Source organism: Geospiza fortis, unplaced genomic scaffold (genome assembly GCF_000277835.1).
Source record: "Geospiza fortis unplaced genomic scaffold, GeoFor_1.0 scaffold95, whole genome shotgun sequence".
Taxonomy (NCBI): Eukaryota; Metazoa; Chordata; class Aves; order Passeriformes; family Thraupidae; genus Geospiza; species Geospiza fortis.
The window spans coordinates 1,875,661-1,892,294 of NW_005054333.1; the positions used below are offsets into that span (position 1 = coordinate 1,875,661).

The 16,634-nt window shown below is 37.3% G+C and overlaps 1 protein-coding gene across 1 annotated transcript in view; it reads left to right on the forward strand.

The window, feature by feature from the left end:
• Positions 1-1,472: 1,472 nt before the first annotated feature.
• Positions 1,473-16,634, forward strand: part of ANKRD28 (ankyrin repeat domain 28) — a 75,429-nt gene continuing 60,267 nt past the window's right edge. Inside the window, exons 1-2 of the mRNA XM_014307301.2 lie at positions 1,473-3,090; positions 4,195-4,278. Of these exons, the coding sequence (XP_014162776.1) occupies positions 2,974-3,090; positions 4,195-4,278 (201 nt within the window). The 5' untranslated portion in view covers positions 1,473-2,973. The remainder of the gene's footprint in view (positions 3,091-4,194; positions 4,279-16,634) is intronic.

The window sequence follows — 16,634 nt, forward strand, 5'->3', positions numbered from 1 at the left end:
CTTGGGGCATTTTTCACAAATAGAAAGCAAGCTATTTTCTATGTTGTGGTTGTTGTGTTCCATAGCAGACAGTAGGGTGTTGCAATAGCTGAGCTTTGAGGATGTCCATAGTTTATTTGAACTAGTTCTGCTGTGGTCAAGATGAACATGAGCTGTCATATGTACTGAGGTGAATGAATCTGTGTTGTTGCTTTTTAATAAATGGATGAAATGCTAGAACAAAGCAGTGTGGTGTACAAATCATTGCTTTTTTGTAATTAAGACCAAAAGTATGAGATTTCAAAACAACTAGACTCTGTGTAATGAACAGACTATATTTATAAAGTTATTTGTTAGTTTTGAGAAATTTTAATCTGAAGTTTCATGATGAATCAGAATCTGGTGCTATATTCTGCCATGCCAGGACTCTAGAGGTCAGGGAGCCCTTGACCAAGGTACTCTTTTGCACTTAGAATTAAGTTTCACCTGACACTTCATGCAGCTGTTTTGCACTTAGAATAAGTTTCAGCTGCATGAAGTGTCAGGTGAAACTTATTCTAAGTGCAAAAGAGTACCTTGGTCAAGGGCTCCCTGACCAAGGTAAAGTGTCAGGGGGAAAGGGAGGTGTTTAAGCAATTCGTTATGTTACAATCAAGCTACTGTAGGCATTTTTGCAAAAGAGTTCATGTAAGCTTTTCCTGTCTGCGACCCCCAAAGGTGGGAATTCAGTAGGTCTATTTATATCCAAACCATTTACACACCATTTAAACCTGTCTTTCTCTCTGTCTGGATTCTTATGTGAAACCTGAGAGCAAATACTTTATTGAAGAGCTATAAACTTGCTCACCATTGACAAATTCTGCTCTTAGCAGCCACTGAAGGACATCAGAATTGCCTTCATGCTGCACAGCAGGAGCAAAAACCCTCCCTCTGTTCCTGTAGCACTGAAGCTTATCCAGCAACTTTTGACAGAAGCCATTTACATAATACACCCACGAGCCAGCACCATTTAGGCAGATTCAAGCTGAAGTATTTATTCAGCAAGTTGTAGGGCTTCATATTATACTTAATTATTATGGTATATTTTAATAATATTATATTTAAATTATACTTAATGTAATCTTTTTGCAAGTTGAGGTTGTGTTTGTCTGTACTAATTGCAAAAACCCACAGCTTTGGTTGTTAATAACTGGCTTTTTAATAGTCAGCCTATTGCTTTAAGATTTTACTTTTCATTTAATATTCAGAGGATTTGTGTGGGGCATTTGTTGTCTTTAGTGAGTTAAGTGAGGACTGTTTTGCTGCTCTGACCAGTGCCATATGAAAGCAGTTAAAGTGCTGGAATTGTTTACTGCCTAAAGTGTAGTTAGTCAGCAAAGCCAGTACACCACATTGCTTTGCGGCTTTTGGTGGAAAATATTAAACAGTCGCTCTTTCTTCAGTTATAGAATTTTTACGTTTTCAGCTGCGTTAGTCACCGAACTGGCGCAGGCTGCAAAGACTGCCCCCAAAAAAAGCAAAAGGCGGGTTTTTTTTGGTGCCAGAGGAAGTTGCCCTGGGAGCGGTGGCCGGGTGCTCCGGTAAGTGACATGTGAGCATTACCAGGCATTGCACCCTGGCAGGCTGCAGCGCTGCTCGCCAGGCTGCTGCTCAGGGCAGCGCTGCCGTGGCACCGCTCGCTGCGCCGCTCCTGCCGACCCGGACAGCCGAGCTGGGCTTTGAGCTTTACAAGGCTATCTGCTGATTGTATAATTTAATTTGTCAAGGAAAAAACCTGATAAGCAGAAGCTCTAACTGAAGAGGAGAATCAGGTTGGCGCAGTGACAGATGTTCGGATAAAGAAGTTGGCTCAGAGAAGATGTACAGAGTCTGATTTTTTTTTTCTTTTTTTCCTCCCCCTCAATCTGAATGAAGACTATCATGGGAACTGCATTCACATGGTGATCAAAAGAAACACTTGAGTGATGAACTGCTTTTGCAGAAGTCTTCTAAGGCAGTAATTTGAGCTTTTGTGTGCAGTAGCTAGCTTGTTTTGCTGAAGCATTCCTCTTCGACAGTATTTTTGCCTTACGCATTCCCTGATGGAGAAGCCACAGCTACTGCCTGCTGAAGGAGAAATGAACGCTCCGCATTGCTCGTGTCCCTGACGGAGTAACACCGGCTGCGCTGCTTTTGCTGGATTCAGCCGGCAATACTATTCAAGGAGTTCATTGTCCCTGTGGTCTGACTCATTGCATGTAAATGTGCTGCAGCTCTGCTGCACGTTGCAGCTATTTTCTTGCATGGGAAAGAATTTTTTTCCTCTGAGCAGGTCCTGAATAACTGCTGCACCGAGATGTGTTTTTCTGTCCGGACTGTTTTTGACATTGAGAGAGGAAGCTGTAGAATGGCAGGATGATCGGAAGGCACGTTTATTTTCAGTCACCACAAAGCCTGTGAGGGTTGATTTAAACTGACCTTGCAGGAGTGGGAATAGCTGCGGCCGTCTCTCTCGGGGCAATTGTTCCTTGTTCCGTCCTCTGCAGGACGGAGTCGTGTCTTCTGCAACAATGACTTCACTGTGGGGGTAGAGGGACGCTGTGGAAGTTGTGACATTAACAAAGACAAATTTGCTTCTGAAAGGACAGCTGTGTGCGACAGTGAGAGCTGTTCGAATGGAATTGGATCTTGGGATATTTTTATCAGCTGTTCTACGGTTTTGTTATTGTGGTTTCGATGCTTAGGGACTTTTTATTTTATAAAGAACAACTTTTTTTTCAGCAGTGTCTTGAACATCTCATGGTGTTTAAGTCTGGAAAATGAAGCGTGGGGGGGGATTGGAATGTCCCTTTCTAGATGCTAAGACACCAGCAGTAGCACTCACAAGTTGGTGAGGACCTGTGAAACAGGTGAAAGTGTTTCCTCTATGGTCCCTATTGCAATACCTGCAGTCTGCTTCCAAAAATACCATTGCTGGCATTTTCTTGTTTGCTTTTGCTTCCTCAAACGGAGCGAATGAGTCGAGTCTGTATTGTTGTTTTGGAGGAGGAGGAAGATGATTCTCCCACATTTATTTCCAATTTACCTCAGGAAAATGTATCTGTACATCCATCGCCCCCTGGAAATGGGCTGGTAAGGCATGTTGTTTGTTGGCATATTTCCTGCTTATAATGCTGTCTCAGATACTGATAGCTATATTCCTAAGATAAGGATGAATGTGTACAACGTTGAAACGAGACAAGGTGATAAAATCTGCATGTAATAACAATGGAAAAAGCTGAAACTTAGTGGTAGAATTTATGCTTGCAAAGGTCCTTTCTATTTCACGTAACCTTATTTATGGTGCAGCAAGAACAGGTCTTGATTCTTGTGTAATAGCAGTGGGGTTTTAGAAGGCTTGGGGAAGTGTATTTAAAGTAAATGGGCTTTCCCTGCTCCACTTCTCACTCTTCAATAGTACATTTATGCAGTACCACTTTAGAAGCTGATGTGATCATTGTATTATAATCATATGCTCTGTTTATTTTAAGAACTGATAGAGTATATAGTTATATCAAACAAGACCAAGTCTAAGCTAAAATAAAGATTACCATAAGTCACAATCTTGGTATTACTGTTAGATTCAAGTTATCACTTTCTGAAAATGATCAACGCTGAGGACTGTGCTTTTATTGCTTTAAATTATTTTATTCTGTCAAGTGACTGACTTAAATCTTGCTAGCATACCTCAGCAGCTTTTCTTACTTACTAAGAAATCCTGCTATATTTAGTAATAGATGTGTGTGAGTGTGAATTTGTTACCATACTTATCTGATGCACTTTGCTTTCCCACTCTGTCTAAACAGGTGAAAGACTTCCAGTAACTTGAGTCACTTGCTAATGTAAAAGGGGATTGTTTGCTTATACTGTATAGAATTTGCAGCATGTAATGACAACCCTAATTTTGTTCTAAGGCGTTCTCTTTTCAGCTGTTATAAGCTTGTCTTCTCAGCTCCTTTTTTTTTTTCTTTCACATATATATTTAATTGACTTAGAGGATGTCTGTGTGTTTGAGGTTTTTAAAACTTGCAATTTCTTTGATTCTAAATACTCGTGCTGGTTTCTTTGTTTTACTGCCTGGAATGGGGTTTTTTGTCATTACCTTGGGTTTCTGTTATGTATCAAAAAAACCTGTATGTGTATCACTAAAACCTAAAATGGGATTTTATTTTAAGATGTGTTTTTTCTTCATTTTAGCCACCATTGGTTCAAGCTATATTTAATGGAGATCCTGATGAAGTTCGAGCATTAATATTTAAGAAAGAAGATGTTAATTTTCAGGTAAAATCAAATATAGCTATCTTTGAATGTATTTTCATTTTTAATGTATTTTAATTTTGTTTGTTACATCTTTCTGCTGTACTAATCTCTTGAAAACTTTGCTTATTCTTGCGCTGTACATTTTATATTCTAGACTAAGTAATGCCTGTACATACACTTAATACTGGGAGTCAGGTGTATAGCTTTGCAAATTTGTGTGAATAGTAAAGACCTAATTTTATATTCCTTGTAAATGTTAGTTCTGCAGTGTTTGGGCAACTGCAAAGTTTGTTTATACAGTTGCATCAGACTAATTTACAGAAAGCTAGACTGGTTGAGTGTGATGCTATGTAGACTTGAATTGTTTTTAAATTGAATATGGCATATAATATACATGAGACAATTATAAGAACATAGTCTGGGGTTTCAGTAGGTACATTTAATAGTGGATTTAAAAAAGGGAAGCCTAATGATTGTATTAGTAAGAATGAGAAACAGGATTTTTATTTTTGCAGTGCTGCAGATTCAGGCACTGCAGACATAAAAATTATACTGAAATGGTACTAAGTTTGTTCCACTGGGTGATATTCAAGATTTGAACAGCATGCAGTTACTGTATTTCTATTAAAATTCTAATATGTGTGTTTGACACTGTGAAAGATAATATAGCATCAAGTCTTTACATGGATTAGAAATTGCTTAGATTATTACAGCAAATTGACAAAGACCATTTAGGGCTTATGCCATAGGAATGTATACAGCTGTTTCTCCTCCAAATGCCTCAGAGCAAGAGTGATGCTAAAGGGCAAAGGCTAAGATGGAGTTGCTACCTAGGGGCCCGTTTAAGACCATAATGATTGTTTACACTTTCTTCGAGGGAGATGTACACCAAAAGCAAATATTTAGTTTGGTATGTCTCTTTTGACATTTAAAAGCATTCTGCAGAATTTACAGCTGAGAAAGGCTGTGTGAAAAGTCCCAGTGTAAGGGAGCCCTCCTGTTGTCTTGAAGAGCTTGAGTAGGACCCTATATAAAGAAATTTTTGTCAAATCTGAACCTTTGTTTGCTAAGGTTGGACTTTTTATCCTATTTCAGGGGTTTTGTATGTCCTTAAGTAAGATTGTATGATGAATTATACCAAAAGACTTAATATTATTTTTAGTTATGAGAGCATTAGTTTTGTATCCTTCCCATGTCTGCCTCTGTATGCTCTGGTCCCACTGCCATTTTTATTTCTGGAAGATAATTAGTGTTGTTACTTTGTATTCATTAGTTAAAGTCAGGTTTAGTATTCATAGCTATAAAGCTTGTAGAGAAGTTAGGTTTACTATCTTTCTGCTTTTTTTTTATTATGTATTACCAAAGTCTCTGCTGTATTTCAGCATGTATGTGGGAGTGGTTTGGTATTGCATTTTGTTCTTTATCGAGTTCTGTTGAACACTTGCATATAAATAGGAAGATAGGAAGTCAACTAATGTGCTTAAATAGGAAAGCTCATGTTTTTTGCTGTCTTGAAAGACAATTACTTTTATTGTAGGAAGAATAGTCAAAATCGGGAGGTTTTTACATTTTATGTCTTAATTTTTTTTTTAAATTCCTTTCTGTGGATGTATCTCTCTTTAACAGAACATGTGTGCACTAGGTGTTAGCCTAGTAACACCCAAGGTGTGGTTAGAGTCCATGAAGGACAGATATGCCATTTTTTCACAACTACCTTCTTCAGCACAGGGAGATGCTTATCACACATGACCACTGTTTATTATCATGGCAATCCTAGTCCTGCTACAGTATTTAATATTAAATTGACATTTATCCCATAAGCGCTGTTTGTTGGGACTAAATGAGCATGTAAATTCTCCCATTGTCTGGTAGACAATGAAGTAGACTGCTTAATACATTTTTCCGTGTGTCTGTGTGGATTTTGTTCCTTTCCTTGGGTTTTTTGTTGAAAACATCCTTGGCTGGAGGTAATATATCTCTACATAAGTCTAGATCCAGAGTTGCTCCCTGAGTTATGTGTTACAAATTGGTGTGGACAGAAGGAGGGAAAAAGTGAAGGAAATGTGGTAGTTGTTTATATTCCTCAAAAAGAGAAGGATCAAACTGTTTTGACCACTGTGGATTGTAGTAGACCAGTGTATATACTGGATTTTTTTCCACTTTGCTATCCAAATATTTCAGTGCAGTTATTTGAATTCCAGAGTCACTCCCTTCAATGCCTCTGCAGAGTCATTTCCCCCTCTCAAGAGTAACTAATTATTTTACAGTTTGTATTCTAATAGTTGAGATTCCTTCCATCCTCCCTTTCCCTGTGCATGGGCCAGACTCTGTAACTGGAGACCCAGCAGCATTCTATGAGTTAATTTTGCCCAAAAGCGAACTGAAGATAGGGCTGATGCACATCTTTGTTGTGACAGTGACATTCATCTAGGAAGGTTTTTTATGATGAAATGTGGGTATTTTTTCCTTCTGTTTCATCCAGCTTCATTTACCTTCTTACTTTTACGAAGTCTTACAGATTGTGAGTTGCTGTTGTGACTGTAAGATGATGTACAAATAGCAAATGGGCTTTTTTCAGGAAGAAGATTGTTTTCTGTTCATGCCACACCAGCCTCTTGAGTCACAGGCTCAGTTTAGATTTAGAAAGTATGTATTATATTCCATCTGCTCTTATAATCTTTTGTGAAGAAAGAACAAATTGAGTGTATCCCTAGCTGCTTTAACTGGGGTTCGAAAAGGCTTACCCTCCCTGCAAGCTGGAAATGTGCAGCTCTTTATAGACAAAACTGATTTATAGGAACTTTGTTCAAATAAGTTGTTTGGAAGGTGTACTTTCCTGAGGCTCCAGTCAATGGGGAAAAAAAAACCAAACAGAGGGGATGACGTTGCTTCTTGCTCATCTTTCCCCAAGAAAGCTTGAGTAACTGTAGCTGCTTGTTTCATAAATCAGGCTTAAATCACATGCATCACATATGTCAAACAGCATAGAGATTCTGTTACAAGCATGGCTTCTGCTATGCTGTGTGTGTTTGTTTAAAAAATTATTATTATTTCTTGGTACCATCTTGAGCTTTTGAGACTTGACAGAAAGAAAAATCTTGCATGATAATGGACACATTTAATATCTATTAGTTAATGGAGATCCTCAACGTTTCCTGCCCTTGCTGATTAGATTAGTGTGGGTGGTTTGAATTCTACTTTTCAGCAATTCGTTTTTGCTAACTGAATGATTTCAGCATTGCATTTATAAATTAGTATTGGTTTGGAACTTTTTTTTTAAGATTTGGAGATCTGTTACTGTTGTAAACTCGGCCATTTCTGTTTGTAATCAAAACTTGTATGATGCACGTTTAGTTTAAAAGATCATGAAAATTGAATATTTCATCTCAGCTATTAGTGAAGAATGTAATTCTCTCAAGGGAATACCAGCACAGTGTCAAAATGATTTAAAGGTTGCAAATCTGACTACTGAAGTGATTGTTCAAAATCAGAACAATTTTTCTTCCTCCTAGACCTATTAGGGTAGTATTTCTTGCCATGAAAATTGATACTTCAGGTAACCCAATATGCATTTTTTATAACTCCATTGCACTTGATCTTAGCCAAGGGGACAAACATCTGATCCTCTCTGGAACTGGTGTCAGTGTGCCCCTTGCTCTTTTCATACTAAAGCCAAACAAGCTTTTTTTTTTTTGGAGGATTCCCAAAATCACACAGATCTCTCACAGTGAGCTCAAAAGTGCTCACCTGTTGCTATATAAAATAGTAATGTTGACATATGTGAGAAGTTACTTAAAAATTAAGTACCTGGATCTTACTTTGTATTGTGCTTTGTGAGATTACAATAGATTTTAAACTATGAAATGTTCTAAAGCTGCTTTATGTGTGAGTTGGTGTTTTTTTCCCAACATAAAATGAAATAATGGGAAGTGAAATTCCTCATACTGTACCATTACAGCCATTGTTACCCTGCAGCAATCAGGGTTCTCTGTATGGTTTCTATTCTGAATTATTGATCCAGCATGACTCCTAATTTAATGTATTTTTTGTATAGTAACTAACCACAAAGTAAAAATTCACCTGTGCTGCTGTTTTGGGAAGATGGGAAAAACAAAAAAAAACCCCATGGAACCAAATGGTCTTTTGTCTGCGCTCCCTAACCCACACCTATATTAGATAGCAATGAAAGGTTACCTGTAAATCCCACGTTTTGTTGGTGGGACTCACAAGGGCCATGATCCTGTAGCACCAAAGTGCTGGGTACAAACAAGATGGCTAAAATTCTCTCTGACTGGTGGTAGGGTGCCTCCATGGATAACTGTTCCAGTAGAGATGTGGGCTTCATTCCCAGTGCTGCCAAATATGGGATTGCATAACTTCTTCTTTGTGTTTTTTGTATAGTAGGAGAATGCTGCTGGATGTTGTTCTAGGATAAGACACAGCATTAGGTTATCCTACTCTGCAGGTCACTGTATGTAGTGAAAGAAGAAGAGAGCTGGCTTTTCAGTCTAGTGACAAGTCTAGGGCTCCTTATACAGCATCAGGTCTGGGTACCGAGAGAATTAGATTATTGGGGGTCTCAAATATATCAGTAATTTAAGAATGAATAATGAAAATTTCAGTACACTTTAAATAGCAAGAAAGATTCTTTGAGATGATGGTTATGGTCAGCAAAGCTCTAAAAGAAAGAGGTTAAATAGAAAAAATAGGTAATGGATGTATGGTCACTTGGCTTTCATCTTTATACTTGTTGTTTGGACTACTGGAGTAACAGGTGTTTTTCTGTACACTTGAGAGTGCAGTGTAGAAGAGGAAAGCCTGAATCACTTGGCTGTAGTATGGAACATTCTACAAGATGTAATAAAGTTTGTTGTTCTGATCATGCAAATGGCTCCTGTGCCTATTTCATACAGTAAAAGAATTTTTATATATGTTGTTCTGCGAGAAATTGTAATTGCTCTCTAATTCAGCAATTATATTGAAATATTTCTCAGTGTAAAGAACCTTACATGAGTAAATATCATGGACGTGTTTGAAAACAAATGAATAAGAAGCCATAATTTGTAATGAGGTAAAAATAATCATTAGGCATTTTCTTACCTTTGTGTTCCCAATCTTTCTGTAGCCAATTATTTTACCAATTACTAATATGGATTTTCTCATTTGTCTGTTTTTTAGAAAAAGTATACATGCAGACTACAGATGCACATTCACTTTAGTTTGACTTATCTGTGCTTCTAGAAACTTTTCTGCATTAATTGATATGCATAAAGTATTTGAGCTATGCCTTTTGTTATCAGTGCCTTTGTAACTTAAATTAACTGTTAGTGTAAGAATTTGCTAGTTGGGACAACTGAAAGAAGTTCTCAAAGGAGGTTAATATGTGATGCTCTTTAAATAGTGGTGGTTGATGTACAGCACCATGTTTCTGTGCTTTTGGTGAGAGCAAGACTCAGATGTTATTTTTAACAGGGAGTGGAAATTGTTTTGAGAACAGGCGAGAAGACCTTGACAGTTTTGCAGAGATTTGTATGGGCCAGATAAAAGCAATGGGAAGAGAGGCATGTCCTAGCAGTCCTCCTTTCCACTTCAGGAATGCTGATACTATTGATCAGGAAAAGGAGTTCATAGTGCTTTGTGGTTTGGTGCACTCAGAGTATGTTTGCAGGGAAATAATTTTCCAGACCAGTTCTAGGCTGCAACACCTCTTGGTTCTAGAAAAAGCTTCTGGCAGTCACAGCAAAGCTACCCTCTGGTTTTTGTACCTAAACTGGTGAGAGTAAATAGTGGTTAAAAATGAGTGTAATGTAACAAAAGCTAAGCAGGAGTTGCGAAGAGTTTTTAACTCTTCAAGTTGTGTTTCTGTAGAGGTGAGATGATGGGTTTGCTAGCCAGTCTGTTTGTCCCAGACATGCCTCACACTCAGCGTTGGTAACTATTTTGTCAGATTCCTGCAGGCAAATCAGATGATTTACAGGAAGGACTTTTTCACTGGCAACTGGAGTTGGCAACAAAAACTTGCACTAAAGTATTTGTTACTGTGGAGCAGCATCTTAGTGTATTCCTTGGCAGGACAGACATAATGTCTGGTTTGCTCATTTGAATGCTAGGGAGGAATTAAAAAGATGCCCAGAAAATTGTAAAATATTCTGAAGAGCATGATTTATTTATTTTTTAGACCCTATTTTAATAGGTCAGGTTTTACACTTTTGGTTTCTTAGTTGTTGCCATTTCTTAAGAGTTTCAATCAGTTATGCATTTTTGTTCTCTAAAAGTGTCAGTCACTGTTTTTTTATTGGATCTTGTGCTAATTTCCAAAGGCAGGCAAGCTTTTAATAAAGAAACACTGTAGTTATTGTAACTTGGACACTGTAGTTATTGTAACTTGAACCATCTAGACTGACTTTGTGAAAGTGTAGCTGCTGTAATATTTTGGAGGAGTGCACAGTTTAGATCTATTAAAATAAAACTTGAATTTAAGGCCTTCTCTCCAAAAATGTAATATCTTGAGTCTCTAATCACAGCAAAGAAGTATTTTGTGAAAATAGTAACTTTTGAGATACTAATAAAGTGCATAGAAATATTTGCATGCTTTCTGCTATATTGAGAACACTTTTTTCTCCTCAGAGATTGTTAGAATAAGGACAGATTTAGTTTCCTATTTTTGTGATGTATTTTTTTATAGCTGCTGTGTATCTTAATATTTATATCTTTATATATTTATTTATATCTTTATATCTTAAATATTTATATCACATTATAGTGATCAAATCTAGAAGAAAAATTGTTTTAAAATTGCTTGCTAATTTCCCATATCACTTATCTATTTAAAAATCTGTTCAACCTTGAAGCCATTTCTTAATCCACTAGAAAGGTTTCTACTTGGTTGAACATTCTTTGTGATATGTTTTTATCTTCAATTTAGAGTGTAGCAGATTTGGGAGATAAAATTAAAGGTATTTATGAATTTGAAAGACTTCTTAATATGATGAGGAGATAGGATATGTTGTAACTTAGAGCAGCAGTAATTCCCCCTCAGTTTTCCTGCAAATAAGAACTGTATATTGAAAGAACACATACATGTGTATGCCTGTATGTAAATGCATTCAAGTTACAGATAAAATGTGAGCTTATTTTTTTTAAATGGTCGCTTGCCTAATGTTAACAACAGAAGGCATACAATGAAATGACAGTGAGAACAGGCCTCTGAAATAGCTGCAGGAGGTTGGAGAGGAAATAAAACATTCCTATATAAACAAACACTAATAAAGAGAATTCCTGCAGTAAAATACACTGCTGAGAAACTCAGGGCAGCAGCTGGTGCCTGGCAGCCTGTGCCTGGAATCCAGCTTCAGGTGCTGCATCAGGGGCCAAGAAATCTCATATTGGGCAAGTGAGGGGATGTGAGACTTCACACAGCACAGGCAAACTCAGGGTGCACAGAGAACACAAAACAAGCTGTGTGTGCCTTCAGACCCTACTACTGCTAACTTCTAATAGAAGAATTTTTATTACCCATTTAAATAACAATAATTATACCTATCTCTTACTAAGAACTGATCTCTAGTAAGAACTGGGAGCTTTTGTAATTAGATAGAGACATTTAAAATGGTTAATGGCTTTAATTTGGTGTGTTTTAATTTTGGGCAAAGTATATGTAAATATATTCTTTGAATGGATGGATGAGAAAACTATAGTGTATAACCTCAGAGATTGATGGTAGTTATTATCTTCTCTATTTGTTTGCCCACATACTTCTAACAAAATACAGCTTTCTAATGGGAACAAGATGTTTCTTTCTCCTTAAACCTGTGTTTGGATTTTTGTCCAATGTGCATCTCTGTGTACTGTATTGGTTTCTGCTTCTAGATATTCTCTGTACTAAACTTTCTAAGTGTTTTTACCACAATCAGGAACCCCCATTTCCTGCATGACCAGCCTGATGAAATGAGTCATAAGAAACTGTTGCTTTATAATGTGTTCAGTTAATTGAAATTTCTTCACATCTGAATGAAGATTCTGTGAAGAATTCTGGTTTTGAGGGGAGTATTTGTCATCTCAAACAAACAGGAGCAGGCTGCTCAGAACTTGCATTTATGCATCAACTTTTAATGTGGAGCTGAAGTATCTTGCATGTAAGAAAGTCCAGGAATTTGTTTTTAGAAGGACATTTTGTGAATAGCACAGGCCAAAGTGTGTGGTGTTGCATTAACAAGAGACAAATCTTGTGAAACACCTTGTCACTAAACCTGATCAGTTTTTAGTGAGGTGTTTCTAAAGGAGGAAATGGACAATGTGGGAATGTCCAGGAGTTATTTTGGTAAAGAATTATGTTCCTTGTTAAATACTCGAATATTCATGTTTTATGTCTGAAGAGATAAGAAGAAACTTCACTGTATGAAATGTAGGGAGGCTCTTTCTATATAAAAGCTGATTCTACTTCTAAAGGATTCAGTATTAGGTTGTTTGATCCATAGATCTGAGCCTGACTGAGTCCTGAAATGGAGAACTTTGGAGACTAATTCTTCCAGGTGTAGTGGAAACTAGCTGCCAGTTGTATATTGTAAACAGTATCCATCAGCTGCTCAAAAATTATTTAAATTCTTCACACAGTACTTATTTACTGTAACTTAGCTTTAAAGTTGAGCATTTCCTGTTCATTAGCATAGGATTTTTTCAAGCATGTCATCTGTAATGATTAATCAGATATCTTAGTTCCTCTGTAGTGTTTTAGAGTGAATCATGTTTTTCAGCCTCAATATAAAGTCTATCCAAATGGTGTTGAGTTCCTCTTCTGGCTTAGAAATAGATTCAAGATGTTTTAAATACAAATCTGTATAATCAGGCGTTTTCCTTCAGAATTAAAATGTTTAATGAGAGAAATTTGCTAGTCCAGAAAGGAATAAGTTTTATGCTTTGTGTCAATACCACTGTCTTTAGCCTCTGCAAATGAGATTTTCAGCTGGATCAAGTTATTACTCTTATTAGAGTGGTACAAACAAACCTTGAGCAGAGTTACAGGATAATCTGACCAACATCAGCAAACTGGTACTCAGTACAGCTGGTACTGTGCCCATACTGTCTTATGGGGAGTGGCTCTTGAAAAGTTACCTTTGCAAAGGGTAGAACTGAGAAGAACATGGTGCTTACATGGCATGCTGCTGTCTTGAACAGGAAATGAGAATTATTCTTTAGAGACTTGAGTATGAGTTAATATTAGTGTGCTACTCAGGCAAACATCTCCTTCTCATCAGGCCTGGTAAGCTTGCCCAGTACTATGCTAATGTGGATTTACTGCTTGCTAAACTGGGCAAACAAGCCTGGATGTCTGCATGGCAGTGCTTTACAGTATTGGCCAAACACTGAATTTCTTCTGCAGTAATTGGGAATTTGACAGACAGCTTTTGTTTCAGTCACTGTGATTTCTTTAACATTGAAAAATTCTCTTTGGTGTAGAGAGCCTTGAATAACTACTTCAAATTTAAAAGTTTGAAGAATTTTTAAAGTTTCAAGGGTTTTGTGTTTGAGTCTCCTGTATGATTCTTAGTGAAAATGATTTGGTAGATCATGTCTAATTTGCCTTTTTACTTTTAGTGATTATTGCTTAAGATGGTAACCTTCAAAGCAGAGTTGAAGTTATGCATTTCTTGCTGCTTTTACAAAACAAGCTAGAGGCAAGGTCTTGAATAGTTAGAGCTTACTGGGGTTATTCCTGGCAGTTGCTGTGCCTGACATGCAAAGAATTGGTATTTTAGAACAGAACATCCCCACTGAGAGAGCAGAGAGAAGAAAAAAGTCCAATAGTCTTAATGTGCATTAGCTTCCAACACAGACACAGCCCTTAAAGAGGGCATTGCTGGGAAAAGCAAGATAGGGCTTGAATTTACTGATTATTTGCAGTCATTTTCTGGATGAAAACCCTTTATGCATATGTAACATCCCTTGGAGCAAGACAATTTTCTCCACTATGCAAGTTGTTGGAGCTATCTTGCTGTGGGCTATCCAATCAGTAAACATAATTTCCTTTGTCCAGTTTGGCCCTTGTACACAAGCTCTACATGAGCTAGATGCATCTTTTAAGATCCTTAAATTTTCTTTAATAAAGGATGGATATACATAAAAAACAGTGAAAAGAAAGTGTTTCTCATTCGTTCACTACATGATGTAGGGAGGGCTGTCCCATAAATACCCAAGGAGGAGGACTATTGTCTATTGTCAGTAGCACCTGAAAAAGCTCATACTGGTGTCAGGTATCAGGACAAAGGAACTGAAGGTCCTTTACAATGAGTTCTTGCTGAAGAGCATGCTCCAAAATTTCAGATACAATGTCTTGATTATGAAGTTTGGGGGGGTATTTTCTCAGGCCTATGATGTCAGCCTGTACCCTCTGTTTCCAAAACCAGTGGAATTCTGTTCTCTTTCCAATCTTTTGAAGTCCTACATTATTATTATCATCCTTCCTGATCATTAATTTAATTTGTTTGAATTTGTGTTAAATACTAGTTATATACATATGTATATGTGTAATTATGGTAACTTATAAATAAATTACATGACTTGCTGTCTCAAAGGAGTGCAAGTATCTTGCCTTAGTTGTTGCAAGCTTTTCCTATAATGACAGTTATCTTCTAAGCTTTTCCTGTGTCCACTTAGCCTAAGAAATAGTGCACAGAAGATACTTTGATCCTAAGATAACCAGCAGGTTTAGATGAGTTCCACTGTCAGAGGCTTTGTGTTGGGTTTCTTTTGTGATCAGTGTAGAGACTTCTCATTTTCCATTGTTGGATGGAAGTTTTTTTGCTCTCATTTTACTTGTGTTTTTCAGAATAGATGTGTTCTGCAGGACTTTTCTTGCCTAACAATTAGCCTTTGAATTAGCATAGATTGTGTTGTATGCTGTGTGGAGTTCAGAATGGGGCAAAGGTCTCTTAAAAAGAGGGCTTTGCATATTCCAACTAGATGACCTTACTTCATGAAGCTAAACACACATCAGGAAAATGTTTTGGCTTGCTCCAAGAAGAGGTACTAACATTAAACATACAACCTAAAAAGCACATCTTTTCCTGTCAGCAAGACAATGCAGTTAGTGGGACAAATACCTGTTTTCCATCGGTGCTTGTCATTTGAGCACTTGCCTTTGCAGTGAAAAGGGCAGAAACCCCAGCTTTTCTGAACAAAAGTGTCAGTGGCCCGAACGTAATGTGCTGGATTTAAACTGTGCTGGAGATGTGCATACCTTACCTAGTGTGGTGTGTGATCTTTCACTGGAGCATAAACAGAGCCTGTATTGTACTGATTTCACTCTTGGCATATTTTCTTATTTGTGTCCTCAAACATTACAGATGATGACACTGTAAGACGAGGCAGTGCCCCTGTTCCAGCCCACTCTGTGAGCACAGGCTGGGTTACATAATGTGCTCCATGGCACTGTACTCTCATTATGGAAAATCCATTGTTTTCTTATGTTGCTGCTTTTTTTTTTTTTTCAGAAATAGTTTCAGAATTATTTATCATTTTTCTTACCAGCAACTACATTCTGTTTAAAAGCTGGGGTTTTCTTCTGCCATACCTGCCTGCTGTTTGTAACTCATATAACTGGCATTTGGGAAGGATAAAGGCAAGGGCAAGTATTTTCAATTGGTTTGGGGGGATTATTGGTTTTATTGGTTTGGGGGATTTGGGGATTTTGTGGAGGTTTTTTTGGGTTTTTTTTTTGGTTGTTGTTGGGATTTTGTGTGTTTTTTGGGTTTTTTTTAAGTATAGCAGAGTTCTGAAATCTGGAGGGGTTAATGGATGAGTATTTTTTTAATTTTAGTGATTTTTTTTTTGCTCTCTCCCCCCACAGGGATCTAACATGCTAAAAAATTGTCTTGGCCCTAAAAGTTGCTTCTTTTTTCTTCCCAAGTTAAAGGAAAGGAAGTACATCCAAAATGCCTCAGCTGCACTGTGAGATCAAGTTGCTCTTACCAAAGGGTACAGAATAGCTCTTTATTCATTTCATGTATTGGGCAAGAATTCAGTAACCTTTATTAGTGATAAATAGGACCAGTTCTTGATGTTGGAACTCCTCTGTGAAAGGGAGCAGCAGCTTGCAAAACCTGCTTAGTTATTCAGGTCCTTATCCAATATCCAAATGAATGCCTGAGTTTGCTCACAAGAAATCCTGGCCTTTCTAATTCAGCCAGAAACATTTATGTGTTGTGTAAAAATATTGTTGTGTCTACAAAGCGTGTAAAAATGTAGAAGCTTGTAAAAACCTGAGTTTAGCTTTTCTTTAGCTTGTTCCCTACACAAGTTCTAAAACCTGACCAGCAGAATTATGATAGCAATATTACAAAATCTGTGTGGAGCATCAAGGTTAAAAGGTATGAGAAGAT